Source organism: Antechinus flavipes, chromosome 1 (genome assembly GCF_016432865.1).
Source record: "Antechinus flavipes isolate AdamAnt ecotype Samford, QLD, Australia chromosome 1, AdamAnt_v2, whole genome shotgun sequence".
In the NCBI taxonomy this organism is placed as follows: domain Eukaryota; kingdom Metazoa; phylum Chordata; class Mammalia; order Dasyuromorphia; family Dasyuridae; genus Antechinus; species Antechinus flavipes.
Genome location: NC_067398.1, coordinates 268,597,117 through 268,619,631, shown reverse-complemented (window position 1 = coordinate 268,619,631; position 22,515 = coordinate 268,597,117). Strand labels below are relative to the sequence as shown.

Below are 22,515 nucleotides of genomic sequence, written 5' to 3'. Positions count from 1 at the left end.
GGATTTGACTTAGTTTGCTTGACCTGAAAGAGAAGAAATAGAAACACAGGGTAGAAAATGCAAAGAGGAAAACTAGGAATTGATGTAAGGAAAAAATTCCTAAAAATCTACTGAAGAGGTAGTACATTTCTCTCTCTCTCTTGTCAGAGATTTTGCAAAGGGTATCCTTTTTCAGATACAAGTTGACCAGATGGCTTCTGACCTCCCTTCCAGCTCTGAAATTCTGTAATTTGTTATTTTGTTTAGCTATATTGTTCACTTCTGTGCTGTTAGTCAATTTATTTTTTTAATTAAAGAAGTTATCTTAATTTAGAACTTCAAACAAATCAAGCTGTGATGTAACAAACCATTTTATTTATATAAAGCAATGAAATAAACCCTTTAACAAGAAAATCAGCTTACCTTGATGAAGGTGTACTGACATTTTAGTGCAAGATTACATGCCACAGTTACTAAAGTTCTATGTTCTGGGCTGTTACCAAACAAGTACTTTCACTTTCATACACAAAAAGTATTTTTTTTTAAAGGAATCTCCAGTGCAGCCAACTTATTTCTTTGTTCTGCAGCCTACCACATAATATTGATACCCTGTTAATGTTACTGATACACATTCATGCACCTCCAGATTCTATTTTCAAAATGTTTAAGTCAGTGATCATAACTAAGACATATTCCTTATATCATAAGGGCTTCAGAATTTTAGGGGAAGCTTTGTGCTCTGTATTCCATATTTTCTTTTTGAAGAAGAATATCTTTTTTGTCATATCATATTTTTATCACAGAAGTAATCAAGTCATATGGTCACAATAAAGATCAATTTACCTGTTTTTAGAAATTTTTGCTTACTTTTGATTTTGATTCGCATTTTACTTATTTTGATTTTGACTTACTTCCAAGACTTACAATCTTATAATGACTGTAATAAAGGTTATCCTACAAGGACATGAGAGTAGAATCACTCTCTTGGAGAGCTTCTGATCACATTTAAAATCATATAACAAATGCAATAAAAACCATGTTACAAGGACATGATAGAAGAAAACTCTCCTTGGAGAGATTTTTAAAATTAAACACATTTCAATCCTTAATGATTGTAATAAAAAAGATACGTTAGAAGAATTACTCTCCTGGAGAGATTTTTGGACAAATTTACAAACCAGTAATTAACTGCAATTGTGATTTCTTTTTTTTTTTTAAGTAAAATTCTATGAAAAATGAGATTAGAGAAGAGAAATGAATAACATAACAGAAAAAAGCAAGAAAAGTTCTAAGAATGGAAAACCATGTACATAACACTTAAGTCTTTAAATGGTATCTGACAGAAGATATAGCATGAAGATTTAACAGAAAGCACAGACTCATGGGGAATATAAATATTAAAAACACCATTCTTTAAAATGTCTTATTAATACAGTTTATGTATGTTTCAGACTTCACACTGTTTCATTTAATCAGATGTTTTCTGAATTTTAGATGTTACTGAAAATAAATGGATGAGTTTTCTAAAATAATTCACTTGTGAAAAATAATTTTATAATTATTGTGGTTTAGTTTACAGAATTCCAGCAATCATTAGTCGTCTACAAAAGTTAATCGCCCAGGTCCCTCATTCTTCATCCATCTCCTGTATCTCTTCCATCGAGAGTCATTTGCCTTTTTCTTCTTTAGCTCCTCCTCTTGTTCCTGTTTGTAGAGCTGCATAGAAACACAAAAAATGAACAACAGCCCATTCCTGGGACCCCTTCCCAAAAGGAGTGACTTCCCTAATCACAAACAGTAGGATACCAATTTGTTAACTCAAAACTCTGATGTACCTATGAACATTTTGGTATGAATGCCTCCTCTACCAGTTTCCATTGTAACCCTTCCATACGTCCTTTGTATTTCTGATCATTTCATGGCTCAATTAGAGCCAAGAAAACTAATAAACTATATAGGGCCACATGGCTTCTACTGTGAAGTAGTCTGATGCTGAGGCAGTATGTGAAGCCTCTGCAATTTACAATCCACCAGCTTAGCCTTTGAGAACCCAGGGTCTTAAAAACTGGTCATAGTTAAATATAGCATGTTATAAAAAACTAATCTAGTTTGCAAAAGGTATGTTTGTGTTTTAAAAGACTCTCTAACCATAGATCCCCAAGTACTTCCAAAATATACTTTAGCATGTAAATAAAAAAAAGGCAAGGATATTTTATAAAAGTAATTCCCTAGTAAGGGGGAACATATAAAACTTTCTAACTTTTCATATCAAGACTTTTGTCTTTTGTTCACTGATGGAACATGAGATCCAAATTTTAAAAGATTTAAACATTTTCTTTTTGTCTTGGCTAATAGTCATTAAAGAGGAACTATACTTTTCCCACCACTAAACTAATAGTTTCTATGTTTAATTAATGGCTTTTCTGTTTTAATTAGTGTAACAAAATGGCATCTTTGAACAGTTTTTTAAATGCCTTCTCCCCCACCCTCTCCCTGCCAGCAGAACTAAGTGCCCCTAATAAGACAAACTGTAAGAGTTTGGAACTGAGATGGTTAAACTACTTCAGAGATAAGTTCAGAAAAATTCACTAATATACAATGAGCTAATTATATCTTGTTTTTATCTATTTGTTAAATAAACACACATTTAACATGCTAAAACATTCTACAATTCTACATTTCACTTGCTCTATACACTTAAAAATTGAAATATATTTTTTAATGTACATAATTTGTAATGAACAGACTAGCTCTCTGGAAGACCTTTGGATGAGCCTTAGTCTTAGGTGGAAGAGTGAAGAAGGCAAGAGAACCACTAGGAAGATCTGTTTCTGTCTCCTCTGTGTCTGAGTTCCTATCTGTGTCTTCTCTATGTCAGTGTCTGAGTCTGAGCTCGAGCTTGAACTCTCCTCTCTTTTGGTCTTTTCATTAGTTCCCATGAGTTGAATTATTCAGATTACTCTGAAATCTATATATCTTCTCACCATTTTCTACTAATAAGCTCTAGTCTTACATTCCCAAATACTTGCTGAATGTTTGACAATAGTATATCAAACTACACATCTAAAGTTGAACACATTATACTCTCAAGAAGTTCCAGTGCTTTTCTTGTCGTTAGGATAAAATTTAAACTCCTACAGGTGACTGAAAACCTTTTACAAACTAGTTACAACTTATTTTTGAAGGTTTTATGCCCTTTACTCTTCTCCAAGAAGTTTATGCTACAACTAAACTAGCTTGCTTGATAATTCCTTGTGTGACTCCATGCCTTGGAACAATCTATGCCCCATGCCTGGAATGTACTTCATCCTTATCTGTACCAGAGAATCCGTCACTACCCTTAAAGCTCAGGTCTACTGTCATCTTCTAGTAGCAAGCATATCCTGATGCTCACAGCTACAGCTTATTTGGCCTCAACCTCAAAACCACTCTTGAAGGCACTTTTGTACATATTTTACAACTATTACTTTATATACATGCTACTTCCCCTAATAAAATCCAAGTTTCTTTGGGACAATAGCTTTCCCTTTTTGTATTCAGAGGACACAGTGTTTGGCACATAGTAAGAGCTTAAAAAACACCTGATGAATGCATCTTCAACTTCTCAAGGAATAATTTAATGTATTTATCCATCCAGAGATATCCATCTCTGGATTTTCAGAAACACTATTATAGGCGTACTTTTTAGAATCACTAACAAAACTTTTTAAAAAACACAGCAAGCATTTGAACCACTTCTTTCATTAACTCTCAAATGAAACATCATTGTTTTGATTATATTTTGTTAAAAATAAACATTTGAGATCAGGTTCCAAAACTGATGCAGTTCAGATAAAGTTAACTAGGCCTGAAAATCTGGTTAATTCACTTCCCTGTGCAAACTGTTAAGTAAGGCAGCTTCTACTTAACTGCTGCAGTTTTGTTACCATGAATGGCACAGGGAAATCACATCAGAATGAATTTTTTGGAATCCTTTTGGCTGTTAGATAACACTATATGAAAACTGTTCTAAAAGATTTGTAGTTAATCTTGTAAAGAAAAAATATAGGTAACAAAAGAAGTTGGTTTCGCCTCCTCCCTCCCCCGTACACCTTCTTTTGCAATAGTTATTTCTTCCACATAGTGATTTTCCCTGTCTCGGTTTCAATATATCATGGGTTGATATAAGAAAGTAAATGGGAATTTTGGGAGAATTTTGCAAAAGCTGGAGAAGAAGACCAGCAGACTACACAGAAACATTTAGAAACTCAGAAATGCATAAAATATGTGTGTAGTATTGTATGACATCAATATGTTTTATCTTCTAATATTATAATAACTCAGACGACTTCTCTGGTGCAAATGGAGGTGTAAAAAATTTAAGGTTTTTCCAATATGAAAGAATGCAATGCCCCTAACCTCTCAATGTGGCAGGGATAACTATACAGTTTAAGAAAATTAAGCAACTTTCTACTTATAACATGAAAGAATACATTAAATTATCAAAGCAAATCAAACTACTCACTTCATAGTTCTCTCTTATCCATAGCTTCATTTGAAGAAAAGTTTCTTTCTGATGATCTTCTAAACTGTCAAACTGAGATTCTGACATTTTCATATATTTACGTATGAGATACAACCTCTCTTCTTCTCCGTACTCTTGACCTTTAATATTAAAATGATAAATCCACCGGCAATACCAGACTATGTATGCACACAGATGATAAGGAGCTAAAATAATCTGAAATAGTAGAATATCACATACTTTAGGTTTCTGATAGCCTCCTTTTATATCTATTTTGCTTTTTATAATGTTTTTGATGATATTTTCTTCCTCCTCACGGATTTCCTCCTTGGAACGTCTGTTTTTGCCTTTTTCTTTGGCTTTGTTAAGCAGCCCTTGCTGCTTGGCAATTTCAGTTGCTTGAATACGATACTTTGGCACCGTGGCTAAATATTTGATGGCCTCATTATAGCTACTCCACCAGCTGAAAAACTAGAAACATTTAACAAGGAAAACACAGTCACTTTTACTTGCATTTTATGTGATTTTAAATCAAGCAATACAAAATTATCTAGTAACCTAAATCACCCATTCATCTCTATTAAACAGAAACAGTCTTGTACATATGGGAAGACAAAATCAAGACTGATTTCAAACATTCAAAAATGTTCATATATAACTAATGAGTGGCAGCAAGAACTTACCTTGATATGTTTTACAGCTACAAAACAATAACTGGCTTTCCCAGTCACACACTTAAATAACTGTTAGAGCTAAGATCTGAACCCAGATTCTCTAAATCTGAAGCTCTTTCCACTACACCATATTGCCTCCAGAGAGTCTAGAGAAATAGAATAACAGTAATAACACTAACAATTAGAGCTAACATGTAGCACTTAGCCTATAATATATACCTTATTTGATTAAATACTTTCAAAAGGTCTGTAAAATGATTCCTGCTTTAGAGGGGTTGGACTAGACCATGTCATAGAATTAAATATGAGAAGCAGGACTTGAACAAGTTTCTCCCTTACTCCAAATCCAGTACTCTTTCCATTACACCACTCTTCTTCCTCTTTTTTTCCCAGTATGGGAGAAAGAGGCTAAAAGTAAAATAAGTATCAGATTTTCTCCAGCACACAAACAATTCCATTCCATGGTGATAAGCAGTCTCTCTTGAGGTTGAGATACTTTCAAAAATGTTCATCACAATGAACAAGCAGTTTTCACAAGAGGAAATATGAAAGCATATTCCAAATCACCAAGAGTAAAGTTTCAGATCACATCCAGAGACTAATTAAAAATGACCAAATATTCCAAACTATTGGAAGAGGCAATGGGACTACAGATCCACTAGTGAAGAAAGTCATACTATTTTGGAGCACACCTAGAAATTATGCTGGAAAAGCCCCCAAAATACATATACTCCTTGGAAAGATTTTGCATGATTTCACATGTATAATACTTCACACATATTATTTACATAGCATATTGCTTACCTTCTCAATGGATGGGGAGGGGCTTTAGAGGAGAGAATATGGAACTCAAATACATTTAAAAAAAGATTAAAAATAAACAAATGATAAAATTGGGAAAATATAAGATATGAATAATATGTATAAGACTATGTGTATACAGACACACACACACACACACATCTTTCATTAGGAATGGACAAACATTTGTTCAAGGAAATAAAAGGCACAGGGAAAGGCCTCACATATACAAAAATATTTATAACTTCATTTTTTATTGTAGCAAAGAACTGGGAGAAAAGTGGGTGGAATTGTGACCTGATCCAATCATTGTGGAAAGCAGTTTGGAACTATGTCCAAAGGACTATAAAACCGCATACCCTTTGATCCAGCCATACTACTACTAGGTCTATATTCCAAAGAGACCGTATAAAAGGGAAAAGAATCTACATGTGTAAAAATGTTTACAGTAGCTTTTTTCATGGTGGCAAAATATTGGAACGATATTATGAGTGTAATGAAATACTATTGGGCAATAAGAAATGATGAACAGGCAGATTCAGAAAAACCTAGAAAGACTTGTACAAAATGATACAAAGTGAAATGAGCAGAACCAGGAAAAGTCCCTACCAGTCTTAAATCTATTTTCTAATGACATTAAAAAAAAAAAAAAGATGAACTGATGCAAAGTGAATTGAACAGAACCAGGAAAACATATATCATAACAGTCATATTATTTGATGAACAATTAAGAATTGATTTAAGATATTCTCAGCAATGCAATGATCCAAGACAATCCAGAAGAACTAATTTTAAAGCCTACTTTCTGGTTCCAGAGAAAGAAATGATATTGTTTGAATACTGACCAAAGCATTTTCATTTTCTTTCTTCCATACTTTTTATTTTATTCAAGTTTTTCTGTATAAAATGACTAACATGGTAATATTTTCCATGATTATACATGTACAATGTATATCTGCTTGCTTATTATTTTGGGGGTGAGGAAATGGAGGAACAGAATTTGAAACTCAAAACTTTAAAAAAAACACAAAGTTCTCCATGAAACCTTGCTTCTACCCTTCCAAGATACTATGGAGGTGATTTAGGGTTCCCAGTATGTCATGAGACAAAATGCTGAAATTTTAAGTACGCTTCCAACAACAGAATGACTTGGCTATCTTTGGATCAAGTCCAACCAAGTGAAGAGGCTCACAAACAGTATGCCAGTCACTTGGCAATGAAATTATTTGTATATGAACTCAGAACAAAGAAAAATATAAAGAGGTCCTTACAGTCTGATATGGACTCAAGTAGGCTTCCAAAGTGGATGTTAGAAAGGTAGAAAAGAGGACAGAAGGTTCTAATAAACATGACTTTTAGACTATTTTTAAATATTAACTTGGTATTTGATATTCTAAATGTGGGATCCTTGTCACAAATCCCAATGAATGAACATAGAGAAAATAAACTGTATCCACCTTGACCCTCGTGCGACAAACAACAAATAGACGGAAGTTATAGCTAAGCAGTTGGTAGTAGTTCACAGGTTTTTCCAAGAGAATCAAGAGTTGGCAGAGTTGGTTTTATCATGAAACATTGTTCCCTAGACATTTGATCATAACATATTGCAGTGCTCATGACAAATATTTGTAAAATGACCTCTGTGGAAATAATTTTATGTAGCATGTGCAGCAATTATCTGCCACAAATAAACTGGCAGGGAAAGTTTTATGAAGAACTCAGCATATACACTGATACTCAGTGATGCAAAAGTGGAAATAAGTTAGGAGGGAGAGAAGTAGGTTTCAGGGACAAAGAAAAAGGCAAAAGACCAGACCACACAGACATTTTATACCTGTGTATCATTAAACTATTTCATTGAAGAAGGAAATCTGTTAAGTACTAGAAATAATGAAAACCAAGCAATAGCATAAATTGTAAATTGATTAAATTTTAACATACAAAAGACTGATTGTTACTCACGTGGGTCAATCCCGAGTGAGCTGTTAATTATGTGGCCAATTTGTTAGAGCAAGATGACAAAGCTAGGAGACCAAAATGAAAAAAAGTTTGTTGTGAAAATTAAAAAAAACTACATCCTGACCAATTTAGCTGCATTACTGACATGGAGGGGGAAAAAGGAATGGAATTTATTACAATTACTACACATATAAGTTTAACCATTGTAAATCAATTGCCAGAGACTAAAATAATCTTATGAAACAGAGAAAAATACTAATGGTTATGGAGACAGAGTTAATCTCCCAAGGTCATTTAAGAATTGTAAATCTAGCAAAATGCAGAAGGGATCTCAAATGCAATTTGGTACATCAATGCACTCCTTCCACTATCTACACTGCTGCCCATAGAATAAGATGAAAATTAAAGACAAGTAATAAAAATGTAAGCAAGTTGCAAAAATTTTTTGGTAACAAATTTTTGAAGCGCTACCATACTTGTTCTCTAAGCAAACTATCCTGGCTGTGTTTATATTCCACCATGGAGCATATAATTTACCATCATACACCGACAAAAAAGATATGGTGAATATAAGATCTTTCTACTGCTTATTGAGGTTTATTATTTTTAAACCTGATCTGGCAGAGCAAAACACTAAATTAAAATGTATTCTTCCAATATGATGTCTTTTATGCCTATATCAAATTATGCAAGATTCCTTAATAGGTATACTATCAGAGACTCTTGGGAGAATTCCACTTAGTTATATCTGTTGCCAATTCTACCTCAAAAAAAAGCTTATAGTCTAATGGGGGAGGTTAAATGAAAAAAAAAAAATGAAGTAACTAGAGTAGGGAGAAGGAAAGCTCTGATGTTTACCCTATGGACTAAATATTGAAGGAAACAGGGAGAAATTCCAAGAGGTGAGGAAGGAGTACATTTCCTGGTATTCCTAGACCAGTAAAAAGGCACAGAGATGGGAGATGAATGTTTTGGCTGAGAAAAGAGCAAGATTAGTTTGCCTAAACTAATAGTTTTTTTGGGGAGGGAATGCATGTTTTAGTAAGGCTGGAAAGATACTTTGGGAATGGGATATAAAATGCATTATTTGATTCTTCTCTGGGTAATTAATACAGTTACTCAGTTATGACATGAATTTTTTCCTTGAGTTTTACTTATTACATAAAAACACAGAATATTTGAGCTGAAAGAGTTCTTCCTCTAGGAAAAAAAACTCTTATTAAAGAATTACAATAATAATTATTCTAATAACCTAATAATCTTCTGACACATTAAGGTTATCATTATGGTGGAAAAGTTCCTCTGTTGCATTCCACAGAAGTGAGAATTAATGATCTTCACAGTAAATTCCCTTAGAAGGCATCACTTCCCAATTTTGACAATTTTATATCATACAATTGCATTAACTACCCAAAGAGGAATTTACCATTTTAATTCTACCTAGTATCTGAGAATGAGAGTTCCAAAAGAAACATGAAGCATACCAATTACATTATCCTCATTAGCTATTAACTACTTTATTCTTGTATTTTTTTTTAAAGATACTTGAAAAAAAAAAGTGTTACAGCACAGGTAGACTCTAGATTAAAATCAATAAAAGTAAAATACATGTCTTGCTCAAGTTGTAACTTTGTTATGATTCAAATTTTAAAATTAGGTGACTTCAGCACTCATAATCTAGGACTAAAAAACACATTTCTATTATGGAAGTCAAATGGGAATAGATTGCTAAATAAGATGAAGGACTAAAAGACACTTCAAAGGCCACCTAATACAATCCCCTCATTTGACAGATATAGAAACTGAGACCTAAGAGGCTAAATGACCTGCTCAATGTCACACGCATAAGTATAAGAATAATGATTTGAAACTAGGTTCTCAGAGTGCAGGACCTGGACCTTCTGAATTATATCACACTATCTCCTAGTTCCAAGCTCCCATATTTCTCTTCCTAATTTCTTTTTAAATTACAAATTAACTCTATTCAGAAATAATTACCCCCCCCCCCAAAAAAAAGCAAGAAAATATTTTCAAATGAGTCAGCGTCAAGTCTTTCAGAAAAAAAAATCCTAACTTTTCCAATTCTCTGAAGTATAAGAATTAACTCACAAAAATTGCCTAGTCCTACCAGAAACTTTACTAAAATGTCAGTATTAATAAATATTTCATATAAACTAAGACAAAATGCCTCTAAATTTTATTTAAATTTGAATACTTACATAGAGTTGCAATCGTACTCATGTATTCATATTTTGTCTTAAAAATACTACACTTCAGGGCAGCTAATTGGTGTAGTGGATAGAACACCAACCCCAAAGTCAGGAGAACCCGAGTTCAAAAGTGTCCTCAGACACTTAACACTTCCCGGCTGTGTGATCCTGGCCAAATCAGTTAATCTCAATTGCCACAGCAAACAAATACATAAATAAAAAATAATACACTTCATGAATGATTTTCTCTTGTGCTCAGAAGAAAAAGCATTTAAAAAATATTTTAGGATGCATTTTTTAAAAGGAAAAATGTATTAAATAAAATTACAATATTAAAAAAAAAAACTGAGACAAGGAAATAATTGTCCCAATATTATGAAATGAACTCCAGAAAATAGTAACTATTTCCCCAAAGCAAATGAGTTTAGAAACGCTGTACCTCAGAATTTACATTCTTTGAGCTTCTGGTTAAAGATCTTAGTATTTGCAAACTTTGAAAGGCAATTTTCAGTGGATTACACAAATCAAAGTAGTGGAAACATTTTTCTTTAATGTAAATGGAAGAATGGATTCTTACAGTATGCTAGATGCTTTAAAGGTATTGAGGAGGGTATGCAGATTTCCTGAAAGGGGTAACAGCTGTACCTATAGATCTCCTAAAGAAAACATTCTAAATTAAAATGTGTAGAGGTTGCTAGTTATGGAAACAATAGATGAACCAAAGAGGAAACCAGGGATTGTTTTTCCACCATTATTAGGAAGAAAGAAACACTTTATACTTCTTAATGGAAATAGAAAAAAATGAACTTGCTTAAATTTAGAATTTGTCTTTTAAAAAAAATTAAATTTAAATGGATATTCTAATTTTTTTTTTCTGAGACAAATAGTCCAATTTTTTTTTTTAATACTGTCACAGTCATCTGCCTAAAAATAATAACCACAACCCTGCTACAATCTTAATTCAGGAAAAGATCTTAGAAGATCATATAATCCAACCTACTCATTTTACAGATAAGGAAGCTTAAGGACTCTTCTCTGTACCAAATATCTTGACTTGCAATAATGATAAATTTGGCTTTTTAGATGAAGGATCTAATGAGGATTTCTATTCAGGATCTGAGTCTCACTAAAAGAGAAGAATTAGCTGTTGGAATAGAATAGATGGGAATTTGGAGAGAGGGAGGAGTAAAGGAGTAATAAGGCTCAGAATGAGTTGAGGCAATGAAGAAAGCTAATGACAGCAAAAAGGATAGGGTTTTTAGAAAAGCTTTGAGGGTAAGAGAAAAATCTGAGGAGTCACTTCTACTTGAGATGAATGAGACAATGAAAGTTAATGGAGAGTTAAAAGTTAACCTGGACAATAAAGCCTACATCCTGGAGAAGTACTTAAAGAATTAAGAAGTTAGGACTGCTGCACCAATATCAGTAATCTTTCAGAGATCAGAGAGAATAAGATCACTGAGAACAGCTCTGAAAAAAGGTTAACTGGAAAATGGTCATTTTTCAAAAGAGAAAAAAAGAATATAGGCCGCAAAAAAAAAAAAAAAAAAGTCAATGAACTTGATTTTGATTACTAAAAAAATTCTAGAATATACTTTTTAGAAGGTTAATGATCAAAAATAACACAGCTTAACTTTATAAAACATGGTTATAAAAATTATAGATCAAAGAAATATAAAATATAATAAAAGATTTTGGAAAAAAATCTATTATAAAGTTATAAAATGATTTTGGCAAAGCATTGATTATTTTATGGAGAAGATGGAACTGCACAATAATACATTTAGATGACTCCAGAACTGATGGAAAGATCGGACCAAAAAAGAATCCTAATGGTTCCATGTCAATTTGGAAGAAGAGCTCTAATAGAACACTCCAGGGAACTATAGTTGGTACTATGTGGCTTGAAATTTTTATTACTAGGGGTAGCTAGATGGCACAGGGCACTGGCCCTGAAGTCAAGAGAACCCTAGTTCAAATCCAGCCTCAGAAATTTAACATTTCCTAGCTGTGTGACCCTGGCCAAGTCACTTAATTCTAATTGCCTTAGCAACAACAACAAAAATGTATTACTAACTTGGAAAAAAGAATGGATGGCATCCTTATCCAATATGTAGATGACATTAAGAAAGAGAGCTAGTTAATGCACTAAATGACAATCAGGATCCTGAGAGATCTAGATAGGGTATAACTCTAGGATAAATGTAGTAAGATTAAATTTAATAAGGATTAATGGGAAAAAAAATCTCTTATTGAGATTCAAAACACCAAAATATAAGTAGAGGGAGGTGTATGTAGCTAGACAGTAGTTTCTATGAAAAAGTAGCCGGGCAGGGGCACAATATGAATCAAGAGTATCATATATGATATATTCTGGTGATATATACATTAAAAAAGGCATAGCTTTCCAGTAGTAAAGTGGTGATAGTTCTTACATTCTACTATAGTCAGACCACATTTGTAACTTAACTATATTCAGTCTTCAAGTTCACATATAAGTACACTGAAAATCTAAAGAAGGTTCAGATAAGGACAAAGACATATAGAAGAGCCTCAAGTTCATATCAATGATTATTTGATTAAAAAATGGCAACAACAACAAACTCTGAGGATGTTAAACCTGGAGAAGAAAAGACTGGGGCAGAGTCAGGGAAGATTCTGACTATAAGAATTTGAACATAATACTTAAAAAGCAGTTTAACCAGAATGACCTGTAATGAATAATACTGGTCCTGAAAAATTGTTAAGGAGTCATACCCACCTCCTCTCAGTATGGAAAGTGGTATAAATTATCAGACACAGCTATTTTGTTAGCTGGCTTTGTTTTTCTTGACAAAGAAGATTTATTGGGGCTGAAACGGGAAAAGGGATAAGACCTTAAGGAGAAATAAGTATAGTGTTGAAGAACAAAAATAAAAAAATAAAATTATTCTTTATAAATAATACTTACACTCAGTTAAATAGCTGGACAAATGAACCTTTCTTTTACAAAAGCAAAATTTAATCTAAAGGTGAATATAAAACTTAATTGTATATATAATTTACACAGATACATTTAAGAATCTATTCCAAAATGCAGGCTCATTATAACAAAAAATATTGTCTAACTGCTCAAAGAAAAAAAAAATGTACCTGAAACATGGAGATAGCACACACAGTAACTAAAATGACAATTCTGACATCCACTTTAGGAGCTAACCGCCTACTATAGTAGTGATAATAATGGCTGTAGTACTCTTCAGGATGATCCAGCATATAATCATAATCTTTACGTGTTTCTTCATCCTACAAAATGCAAGATAGGACATGTTATCAATTTAGACCTTCAACTATCTAATATGTGAAATTTGGAACATTTTATAACCTGGTATAAGGATTGATTTTTCACTGATAAAACAAAATTACTTTAAAATGTTAAAACTAAGCCTCTGTTATATTTAACAATTTAAATTATCAAGACTAGAAAACTTCTTTCTACAAACCAAAAACCAAAAAAAAGAGAAAACTTTTCTTAAAAGTTGAATATTAAATACTGGGAATATGAAAAGTAGGATTCCCCTGGAATTCAACATTATTCATTTCTTTTAAGCATCATAATGGATCTGAATTCAGAAGTTGGGCTTAAATTCCAACTATGCTTTTTTTTATTCATCTGTTTATAATCACATCTTTCAATATAATGCTCCTTGAGAGCAGGGCAGTTTTATTTTTTTATCTCCAAATGCCACCAACCAACAGATAGGAAGTGTTTATTAAAAGTCTGTTGAATGGCTCTGGAGCTATATGACTGGACTGTTTCACATCAAACATTTTATCTATAAGGTCAAATTGACAGCCTACATATTGCCTACATAATGGACACTCTATATACACACAATATTTCACAAATAAAGAAAAAAAGTTTTAAGATTTTAAAAGCAGCAAGGAACTGTGCAAGCTTATATTGATTGACAGCTTAGAAAATTATCAGAAACAGGTTCCAAACACTCGGTTTTGCCCCTCAACTAACTTCTGAATGTGTTCATTAGCTTACAAAACATTCAGGATAAAGATACCAAACAAAACACACTATTATTGTAAATATTTTTTAAAAGATTAATTAAACAAATAAAAAGTACCTTCTTTTATAGCTCTCTGCCCCCAAATTGGTACAAAAGTGCCTTTAATGCAAAGGTTGGCGTAGGAGAGGACTATGTTGGAAAATGTGGTTTGAGGGAACCCTGAAAGCATGGGGAAAAATGCAAGGAATTTTTTGGTCGGGAAAGAAAAAAATTTAGGGGAAAACATGCAAAAACTTTTTCTTGGTGGCCTTTGCAATTCCAAAGCCCCTCTGTTAGTTTAGAAATGTAAGAATGTAGAATTTATTATATGAGCAAACCAAAGTAAAAATGTATCCTACGAGAGGCAGGATAATCTAATGAATAGAAAACCCACCAAACTAGTAGTCAAAAAGACTTAATAGTTCAAGTCCCAGCTCTGACACACTATTTTCCGTCAATCTGGACAAGTCATTTAACTTTAAGTTATAACCTCATCCTCCAAGCAGTCACTATTCAGAAAAACTCTCCTTTTCCAACCCCTAAAGATGGATTAAAAAAACAAAACAAAACCTAAACATCATTAGCATTTATTAAAAGCAACATTCCAACACCAAAGTACAGTGATTTCCTTACACATTCAACTCTGAAAAGTGGGACAACTTTTATTATTGACAATTTATAGATAAGCAAAGTGAGGCTCAAAAAGTCCTAGGATTGGTCAAGACAAGGTATAATAGTGTGTATCTATGAACTTGTCATCCAGATTTCAAAGAATTTGAGAACTGGAAGGGGACTTGGGGACTCTTGTCCAGAATCCCTGGTTTGCCCTGTTTGAGTTGAGTGAAGCAAGTCACTTATGGTCTTTGTAAAATGAGGGGTTTACAGGATCAGAAACTAACAAACTGATGGAGACCCTGGAAGTCATCCTGGAGAAGGAAATGGCAAATCACTCCAGCATCTTTGCCAAGGAAACTCCATTTACAGTATTGGCCTGCTAGAGTCTACGGGTTCACGAAGCGTTGGACATTGAACGATTGAACAACAAAAATGGGACAGGCACTGTGCTAAGCGCTTGAAGATAAAAGGGCAAAAAAGGCAAACAAATAAAAAAAAAAGGGGGTGTCTGCTCTTAAGAATCTCAGTTTATTGGCGAAAATATAACATATAATGTAATTCAGAATAAACTGTACGTAATCTTGGAAGGAAGGCATTAGCATTTGCGAAATTAAATTCTCAACTTCTGAGATCCCCTTTAAGCTCCCAGGTGACAAGAAGTTTAGATAAACTAGTTCCAGGGCCCATGACTGCAAATCCAGGACTTTTTCCACTGCCCCGATAAACTCCTGATTATTTCTGGCTCGAAATCGATGATCCGACGAACCAATTTTGCAGGAATGAAAACAGGCTTCGGGGAGGAAAGCGTTTAAGATTACACGTGATGAGGGGAATAAAACGTTTACACAGAATCAATGTGCGAGGGCAAAAGCGCGAAGAGCTAATTAGGCTGGTAGATAAGTTACTCGATTTTCGGTGGCTCAGCCTCTTCCCAGGCGCCCTCCATTCTTCCTCCGCAGCCCCGCCCTCGCCCCCGCCCCCGGCTCACCTTGAGGGTCTCGTAGGCAGTAGCCACCAGCAGGAAGGCCTCTTGAGCGCTTTGGAGGCTCTCGTCGTCAGCACCCTCGCGCCGCACAAGGTCCGGGTGGTGGCGGCGCGCGAGCTGCCGGTAGGCGCGTGCGATCTCCGCCTTGCCCGCCTTGCGGCTCACCCCGAGCACGTCGTAGCAGTTGTGCGAGCCGCAGTAAAGCCCCTCCACCAGCGCCCCGGCCCGGCCCGACAGCAGCAGTAGCGGCAGCAGCAGCAGCAACCACTGCCGGCCCCCCGCCCCAGGCCAAGCGGCGGTTGGGGGAGGCAGTCGGCTGCAACAGCAGAGTCCGCTCCCTTCATCACGGCGCCCAGCGGGCGCCGCCGCCACCATCGCTGGCTTTCACAGCCCCGACTGGCTCCTGGCTCGTCGCTTTTCTTATACGTTAGCAGCCACCTCCTCCATCGTTGACTTTCACGGCCTGGACTTGGCTCTGGGCTTTGCGCTTCCTTTATACGTCAGCATCCCCCGCGGAAGGGATTGGGGTGGGGGGAAGGATACACGTGGCGGGGCGGGATTTTCTTGGCCTTAGCAACGGTTGCTAAAGGAGAAAAAACTTGTTCTCTCGCCCCTCCCTTACCCGTTACACTTTAGCTCATTGTTCTTGGACTATGAAGTAGTATAATGATATCTCTAGCCTTTTAAAAGCCCTCAACAATTTGGCCCCCCCTCCTCTTTCTAGTTTTTTTGCATCTTATTCCCGTCCCCTACCTCCTCGAAACGTACTAAGCAATTTAGGTTATTACCCGTGGCACACTATCTCCCGACCTTGGCTGTGCCCCATGTCAGAAATACTCTTCTCATCCTCCTGATCTCTGCCTCCTGGCTTTCCTAGCTTCGAGTACCAACTAAAACCTCATGTTTTATAAGAAAACTTTCCAGATTTCCGTGAATGCTAATGCATTTACAATGTTGATTGGTACCTCCAATCTGTGGCTTGTGTTTTACATATTTCATAGCGGGTTGGCTCAATCAATCCATGAGCTTTTTAAACAGCAAACAAATGTTTGCTTACAAATTCATTGCTTCCCAGATGGGGCAAGTCCTGGAGTGAGGAAGACTGACCTTCCTGAGTTCAGATCTGGCCTCAAACATGCTGTGTGACTCTGGGCACGTTACTTAAACCCACCTCAGTTTCCTTGTTTGTAAAATGAGCATGCAACACATGTACATACAATATATACTTATAACTACACAAGCACACACATGCATACAATACAAGTACATGTGCATGCATGTATTTATATATGTATATGTATACAATGTACAACAAATACACATTTACGTATAAAAAATATATATATACACATGCATACAATATCTACAAGCAAGGGCATATGCCTGTGTATCAAATAATTTAACCCCATTTATTCTAATCTGAGTTTAGTATGATTCTATAGGGATGGTGATTATAGCCTTATCAACTAGTATTAGTACATATTTTACATACTTATAGTTAGGGAAAATTCTATATGGTTAGATTCTTTCTTACATCAGTTTCTAGAAGTTTAAACTATGGGTTATATGTTCACTTAACTACAGGAAGCTGACTAGAGGATCTCTAATCTTTTCGCCTGGTAAGATGACCAAGATGTCCCAGTAATATGGAAGGTCCTCCAGTTTCTTATTGTTCTTCCATTCTTCATTGTCCCTCTCTATTGTTCAACATGGCAAATGGCGGTGAGCACTTGGCCAACTTCACCTTGCCCATCTTATAATCATTACCATTAGCCTTGCCTATTTTTCAGTCTATTTTAGATGCTTTTTATGGGCCCTCATTAGTCCTAGACCAAACTGGAGGTTCCAGGAATTATATATACATACATCCACATATATATAATCTAATTATACACACACACACACACTAAAACCAAGGTCCTAAAGAAAAATCTGAGGTCCTGTACAACAAAGGGAAAGGGACCAGGTCTCTTTAATATATTAGTCTTGACTCAGAACTCTACCTCAGTTGCTTTTATTGCACTTTGGACATTTTGGAGCCAAGATTTGCAACTGGACATGTACAGTACACATACACAAACACATATGTTTAGATTTACATACACATATATGTAAAGAACTTCCAGGAAGTTAGAAACTTCAGTAACTGGGATGTTCCCCTCCTCCTAATGTTAATCAAAAGTGCAATTAAGCTTGGAATCATGAATTAACATAAAGTCCTAACACAATTGCTGGGGGCATTGTGAACTTTAAATAAGACTGAGTCCCTAAAAACTAACAATATGCTTCAGAGAGTTAGCTCATAGAAAACGAAAATCAGAGTTGGCTATAGAGCAATGTTTTTCATATTAACATATTGTTTTAAGATATATAAGCAATATGATTTCTCTCATTAAATGATAACTCTGTTGAGTTATCAGCAACTTCATCTCCTTATTTTCAACCCCCACTAGCTCATTTGTTGTGCTGCCCACAGCACAACATGATCCTACGTAGTGATCACATATCCTCTCAGTGGTCTTTAAAAAGATTTAGAAACATATTCACTTAGAAGTTAGTGGGGCAGTTATGGAAAGGAATATCTCAAGGAATCAGACCTTCTTACCTCTATCCAAGTTGAACCTAATGTCTTGGCAATGACTACGTTATAGCTCAAAATACAGCTCCACGAAAGTATTCTTTTGGAAATTTCTTATGTTGTGTTCAGGTTCCATAGCCCTTGAGTCTTATTACAAGGGTCTCTTGGGGCACTTTGAGAATATTCCCTTCCTGTACCATTCCAGTGAGTGTTTTCCACTTTTGAACAATTAATGATGAAAACAGTCCTCTGTCCTTCTGTATTTAGGTGGGTGTTTCTTGTTCATATTAACACTCCTCATGCTGTGTTGAGTTTGAAGGGGTTCTCACATTGTTCCTTGCTTATCTTTTCATCTATACATGAAATTCCCCCAAATTTGCTTCTCAAAAAAAAAAAAAAAGATTACCAGAAGAGGGGGACTGAATCAACTGCTCCCAGTTCACACATCTGTAAGGAGGGAGAGGGGTTCAGCAATGACAGATAAGGGAAAGGAAAATTATAGGAGCTCCACTGTATTTAAGCCCAGCTCCAAAGTCCATTGGTGTGTGGCTCTCTCCTCACTGGTGGAAGTGAAAGCCCTGTCCTGCATGAGGGGCAAGAGAGCTCACTCTTCAGTTTTTCTTCAGAAAAACTCTCTTCTGGCTTCCAGTTTCTAGAGGGAAGATGGAAGAGGAGAAGCCCACTTCAGAGTGCTGAAGAAAAAGAGTTTGTGAAGACAAAAGGAGCGATAGTCTGCAACATATATATCCTTGTGCCCAATTTGCTGCTGGAAGGACTTTGGGGAATTTTCCCTTGAGTGAAATCTGGGACTTTTGCTTTTGGTTGAGTTATCTCAATCCTGATAAAAAAAATTCCTTCACTTTGTATTACCTAATATATAGAATCATGAATATTTGGTTTCTGTTTTGCTATCAATTTGAATAAATGGGTTTCTTGACTATCGGTGGAACTAGTATTTAGTGGGAAAGAGATCAAACTTCGAATTTGATGCACTTCCACCCCAATAATGGCACAGTGATCAGAAAGTAACTTGAACCTGATCATATCCTTCCTAGACTAACAACAGTATTTAAGGAATCAGATAAGTATAATTGTAGACTAGTATTTCTCTCTAAGGGTAGCAGAGTGATCTCTGACCCCTCTTTCCTGCTTCCTCTCCAAGAAGGAATTAAATTCTCCCTTAGAGAAAGGGAATGGAGTAGGGTGAGGGAAGAAGAGGTTAGAGATGTCAATTTTACCTTCCTTCATGACACCCCCTGCTACATGTAAGAGAGAACCCACCCTTATACATAGAGGCTTTTCCATACATTATAAAGGTGTTTTAAACCATGAAATGAAGTCAAGGTCTGTTTAGATAATACACAGTATGTCAATGGCAATGATTAAGCAAGAAATCACAACAAAGTGGAAGACAAAGTCCAAAGAAAATAGAAAAGTTAATCTCATGCTAAAAATCCCCAAAACTTTGTTATGAATTAGTGACATGTTCTTGTTGGGCCTCTGGAAATATTAGCAAGTTTTCCTTCAGAGAAATAAAGGTCAACCTAGTCAACACTAAAGTTCTAATATACCTCTGGACTCCTTTTTAGATTATTTTGTCATCTTTTGATCAGCTGGAAAAAAAAAAGTTGTTACAGTCTATTCAAATAATATCTCTTTAAAAAGTTTTCATAGCAAGGAAAAACTTGCAAGACAAAATAGTTTTTCTCTACCATAGAGCTCTGGAAGTAGATTGAGAATCTGAAGAAAGAAAGTTCAGGAAATTTTGTGCCTCCCCAGGCAATCATACCTGCTTAGTCTATTCTTAGTTTGTAGGACTTCAAGTCATTCTGACCTGGCATTGAACCTTCCTAAAGAGCCAGCCAGTAGACCTGCAAAGGCTGGGAACAGATATGCTGGAATGGATGGGAACAGATATGCTGAAATGGAATGGTAAATAGGCTGGATAGGAGGAGAGACCGTTTGTCTGAGAATGTTAAAGTTTCTCCTTGAACCCTAAATTCACACAGTCCTTTCATACCCTGACTGATTTATCTACTTTTTGTTTTCCTTTTGTTTTCTTAGCAACTTTATGGTTTTAGCGCTTAAAAGAGAAAGCTTAGCAAAAATAAAATGTCTTGACCACTAGCCCTGGTGTTTTCTTCCTTCTTCTCTTACTTTCATGGTCTCTATGAAAGCCAATACAGCTGGACTATGTTTGGCATGCCATAAAATTCTATCCTTCTAAGATCTTGTTTTTCAGTAGTTCAGTCACAGTTGACTCTTTATATACTAGGCCCTTCTATTTTCAATTATTTTCAAAATCTGTTCAAGTTCATGTTCATTGTTTCTATGATACTATCTATTCATGTCATCCTCTGCAATCTCCATCTCCTTTTGCCTTCACTCTTTCCAAAATCAGACTCTTTTCCAATGAATTCCATCTTATTATCTAGCCAAAATATTTCAGCTTCATTTTCTGTATTTGGCCTACCAGCAAATAGCCTGAATTAATTTCTTTAAGTATTGTCTAATTTGATCTCTTTATTGTCTGAGGAATTCTCAAAAGACTTCTTTGATACCACAGTTCAAAAGCATTGATTTTGCATCACTCAGCTTTCCTTATAGTCCAACTCTCACGGTCATATGTTGCTACTGAAAAAACCATAACTTTGACTATATGAACCTTGGGTAATGGCATGGAAACTCCATTCATCAATATTTATATATTTTAAAATTTCATTCAAATATATGTATATGTATACACACACAACTGAACTAATACAGGATAAAGATAAAAATGAAGGTAGAAACTAAACAAGATAATATAAAGATAAAATGATATTTCAATTAAATTTATATTAGTAATTTAGAAACTTTTGCTTTTACTCAAGTATATTTTATATGTTTAGAGAGAACAATGAAATTGCTACACATCAGCATTTTGAAAATCTTGGTTTAACACTTTGTGATATAGTGATTCCAAGAGGTTCAGTTTATTTGTAGAGTTTTCTAGGCCTCCTTAATGCTTGCTTTCAGCAAGATGCTTTTCCTGGTTCCCCTTTATGCTATTGCCTTCTCTCTGAAATTACTTCCAATATATCTTTTCTATTGCTTGTTTATAAATAGTTATTTGCATGCTGTCTTTTCCCATAAGACTGGCTTCTTAAGGAAAAGAATTGTTTTTGCCTTATTCTGTAACTCCAGCATTTAGCATGATGTTTGAACTATGCTAGGGGCTTAATAAATGCTTGTTGACAATTTGCAAATCCTAGTAGAAGTACATTTTTGACTGTTGTCTCATTTTTTATCTACCAATTAGTGGGTGTTTTATCTTTTTTTTTTTTAAATCCAGCTGAAAAAAATTAGTAAAATCATCTTTCCTGATATACATATGTAAGGAAGGTGTGCTGGGGTAATGCAAGGGAATCCAGGTTAAAAAAGTGACTATTCCAGATTGGGAGAAAGGGATGGCAGGTCTGGAACTGGGCCTATAGAAACTGGAATACTATGTCAATCCCAGATACTGTGTGGATTGGATTTCATTCTGGGAAACATTCCTTTGATTAGAAGAGGTTCCTTTTCTCACACTCAAGAGTAAAGCTCCACCTAGAGGTGATTCTCATTATAGTTTCTTCCCTGCTGCACAGTATACTTGGATGAGGTTTGGAGAGAAAAAAAAAGAGAGCCTGTTAGGATTCTTACAAGGTGCTAAGTCGGTTGTCTAATTTTAGCATGGTGCTTAGCGGTTCTCTGGTTCACTAATGTGCTTAGTACTTGTTAAGAGTTCTGCAAGAGTTCACACCTCTAAAAGAGCATATAGAAGGACAAGCCCACTGAAGGACAGGCCCACTAGAGATTCGGGAAGATTCACAAGTCAGAAGCCCACAAGCCCACTCTCTGGGAGGAGGAGCCAGATTCATTCCAACTTCCACCTTTGTGCTGGCTGGAGGCTTTGGATTCAGAGTTAAGCTAGAGGCAGAGACTGGAAGAGACAAAGGAGTAGTGGCAAGAGCTCTCGGAACCAAGGAGAGAGATAGGCCTCTAAGAAAGCTAACTAGGCTATTTTGAAGGAGACAATAAAGGATTGCATATGAGGTGATTATTACACTGAACTGAAAGGAAGGCTGCTTCCAGAAGCTCCCCAGGAAACTTGCTCCCAGAGAACATTATATTCTAGAACAGAGAACA

General features: G+C 35.4%; 1 protein-coding gene across 1 annotated transcript; it reads right to left on the bottom strand.

The window, feature by feature from the left end:
- Positions 1-332: 332 nt before the first annotated feature.
- DNAJC25 (DnaJ heat shock protein family (Hsp40) member C25) lies at positions 333-16,159 on the bottom strand. The gene is made up of 4 exons (XM_051961135.1): positions 15,771-16,159; positions 13,260-13,412; positions 4,484-4,954; positions 333-1,695 (listed from the first exon to the last, which is right to left on the bottom strand). Exons 1-4 carry the CDS (start codon positions 16,140-16,142, stop codon positions 1,573-1,575), a joined length of 1,119 nt encoding a protein of 372 aa, XP_051817095.1. The 5' UTR covers positions 16,143-16,159; the 3' UTR covers positions 333-1,572.
- Positions 16,160-22,515: the final 6,356 nt, after the last annotated feature.

Coding starts and splice junctions, on each gene's coding strand:
- DNAJC25 (XM_051961135.1), bottom strand. CDS start 16,142: ATGGTGGCGGCGGCGCCCGCTGGGCGCCGTGATGAAGGGAGCGGACTC. Junction 13,413..15,770: donor CTGCCTACGAGACCCTCAAG/GTGAGCCGGGGG, acceptor TGCATTTTGTAG/GATGAAGAAACACGTAAAGA. Junction 1,696..4,483: donor GGATAAGAGAGAACTATGAA/GTGAGTAGTTTG, acceptor GTTTCTATGCAG/CTCTACAAACAGGAACAAGA.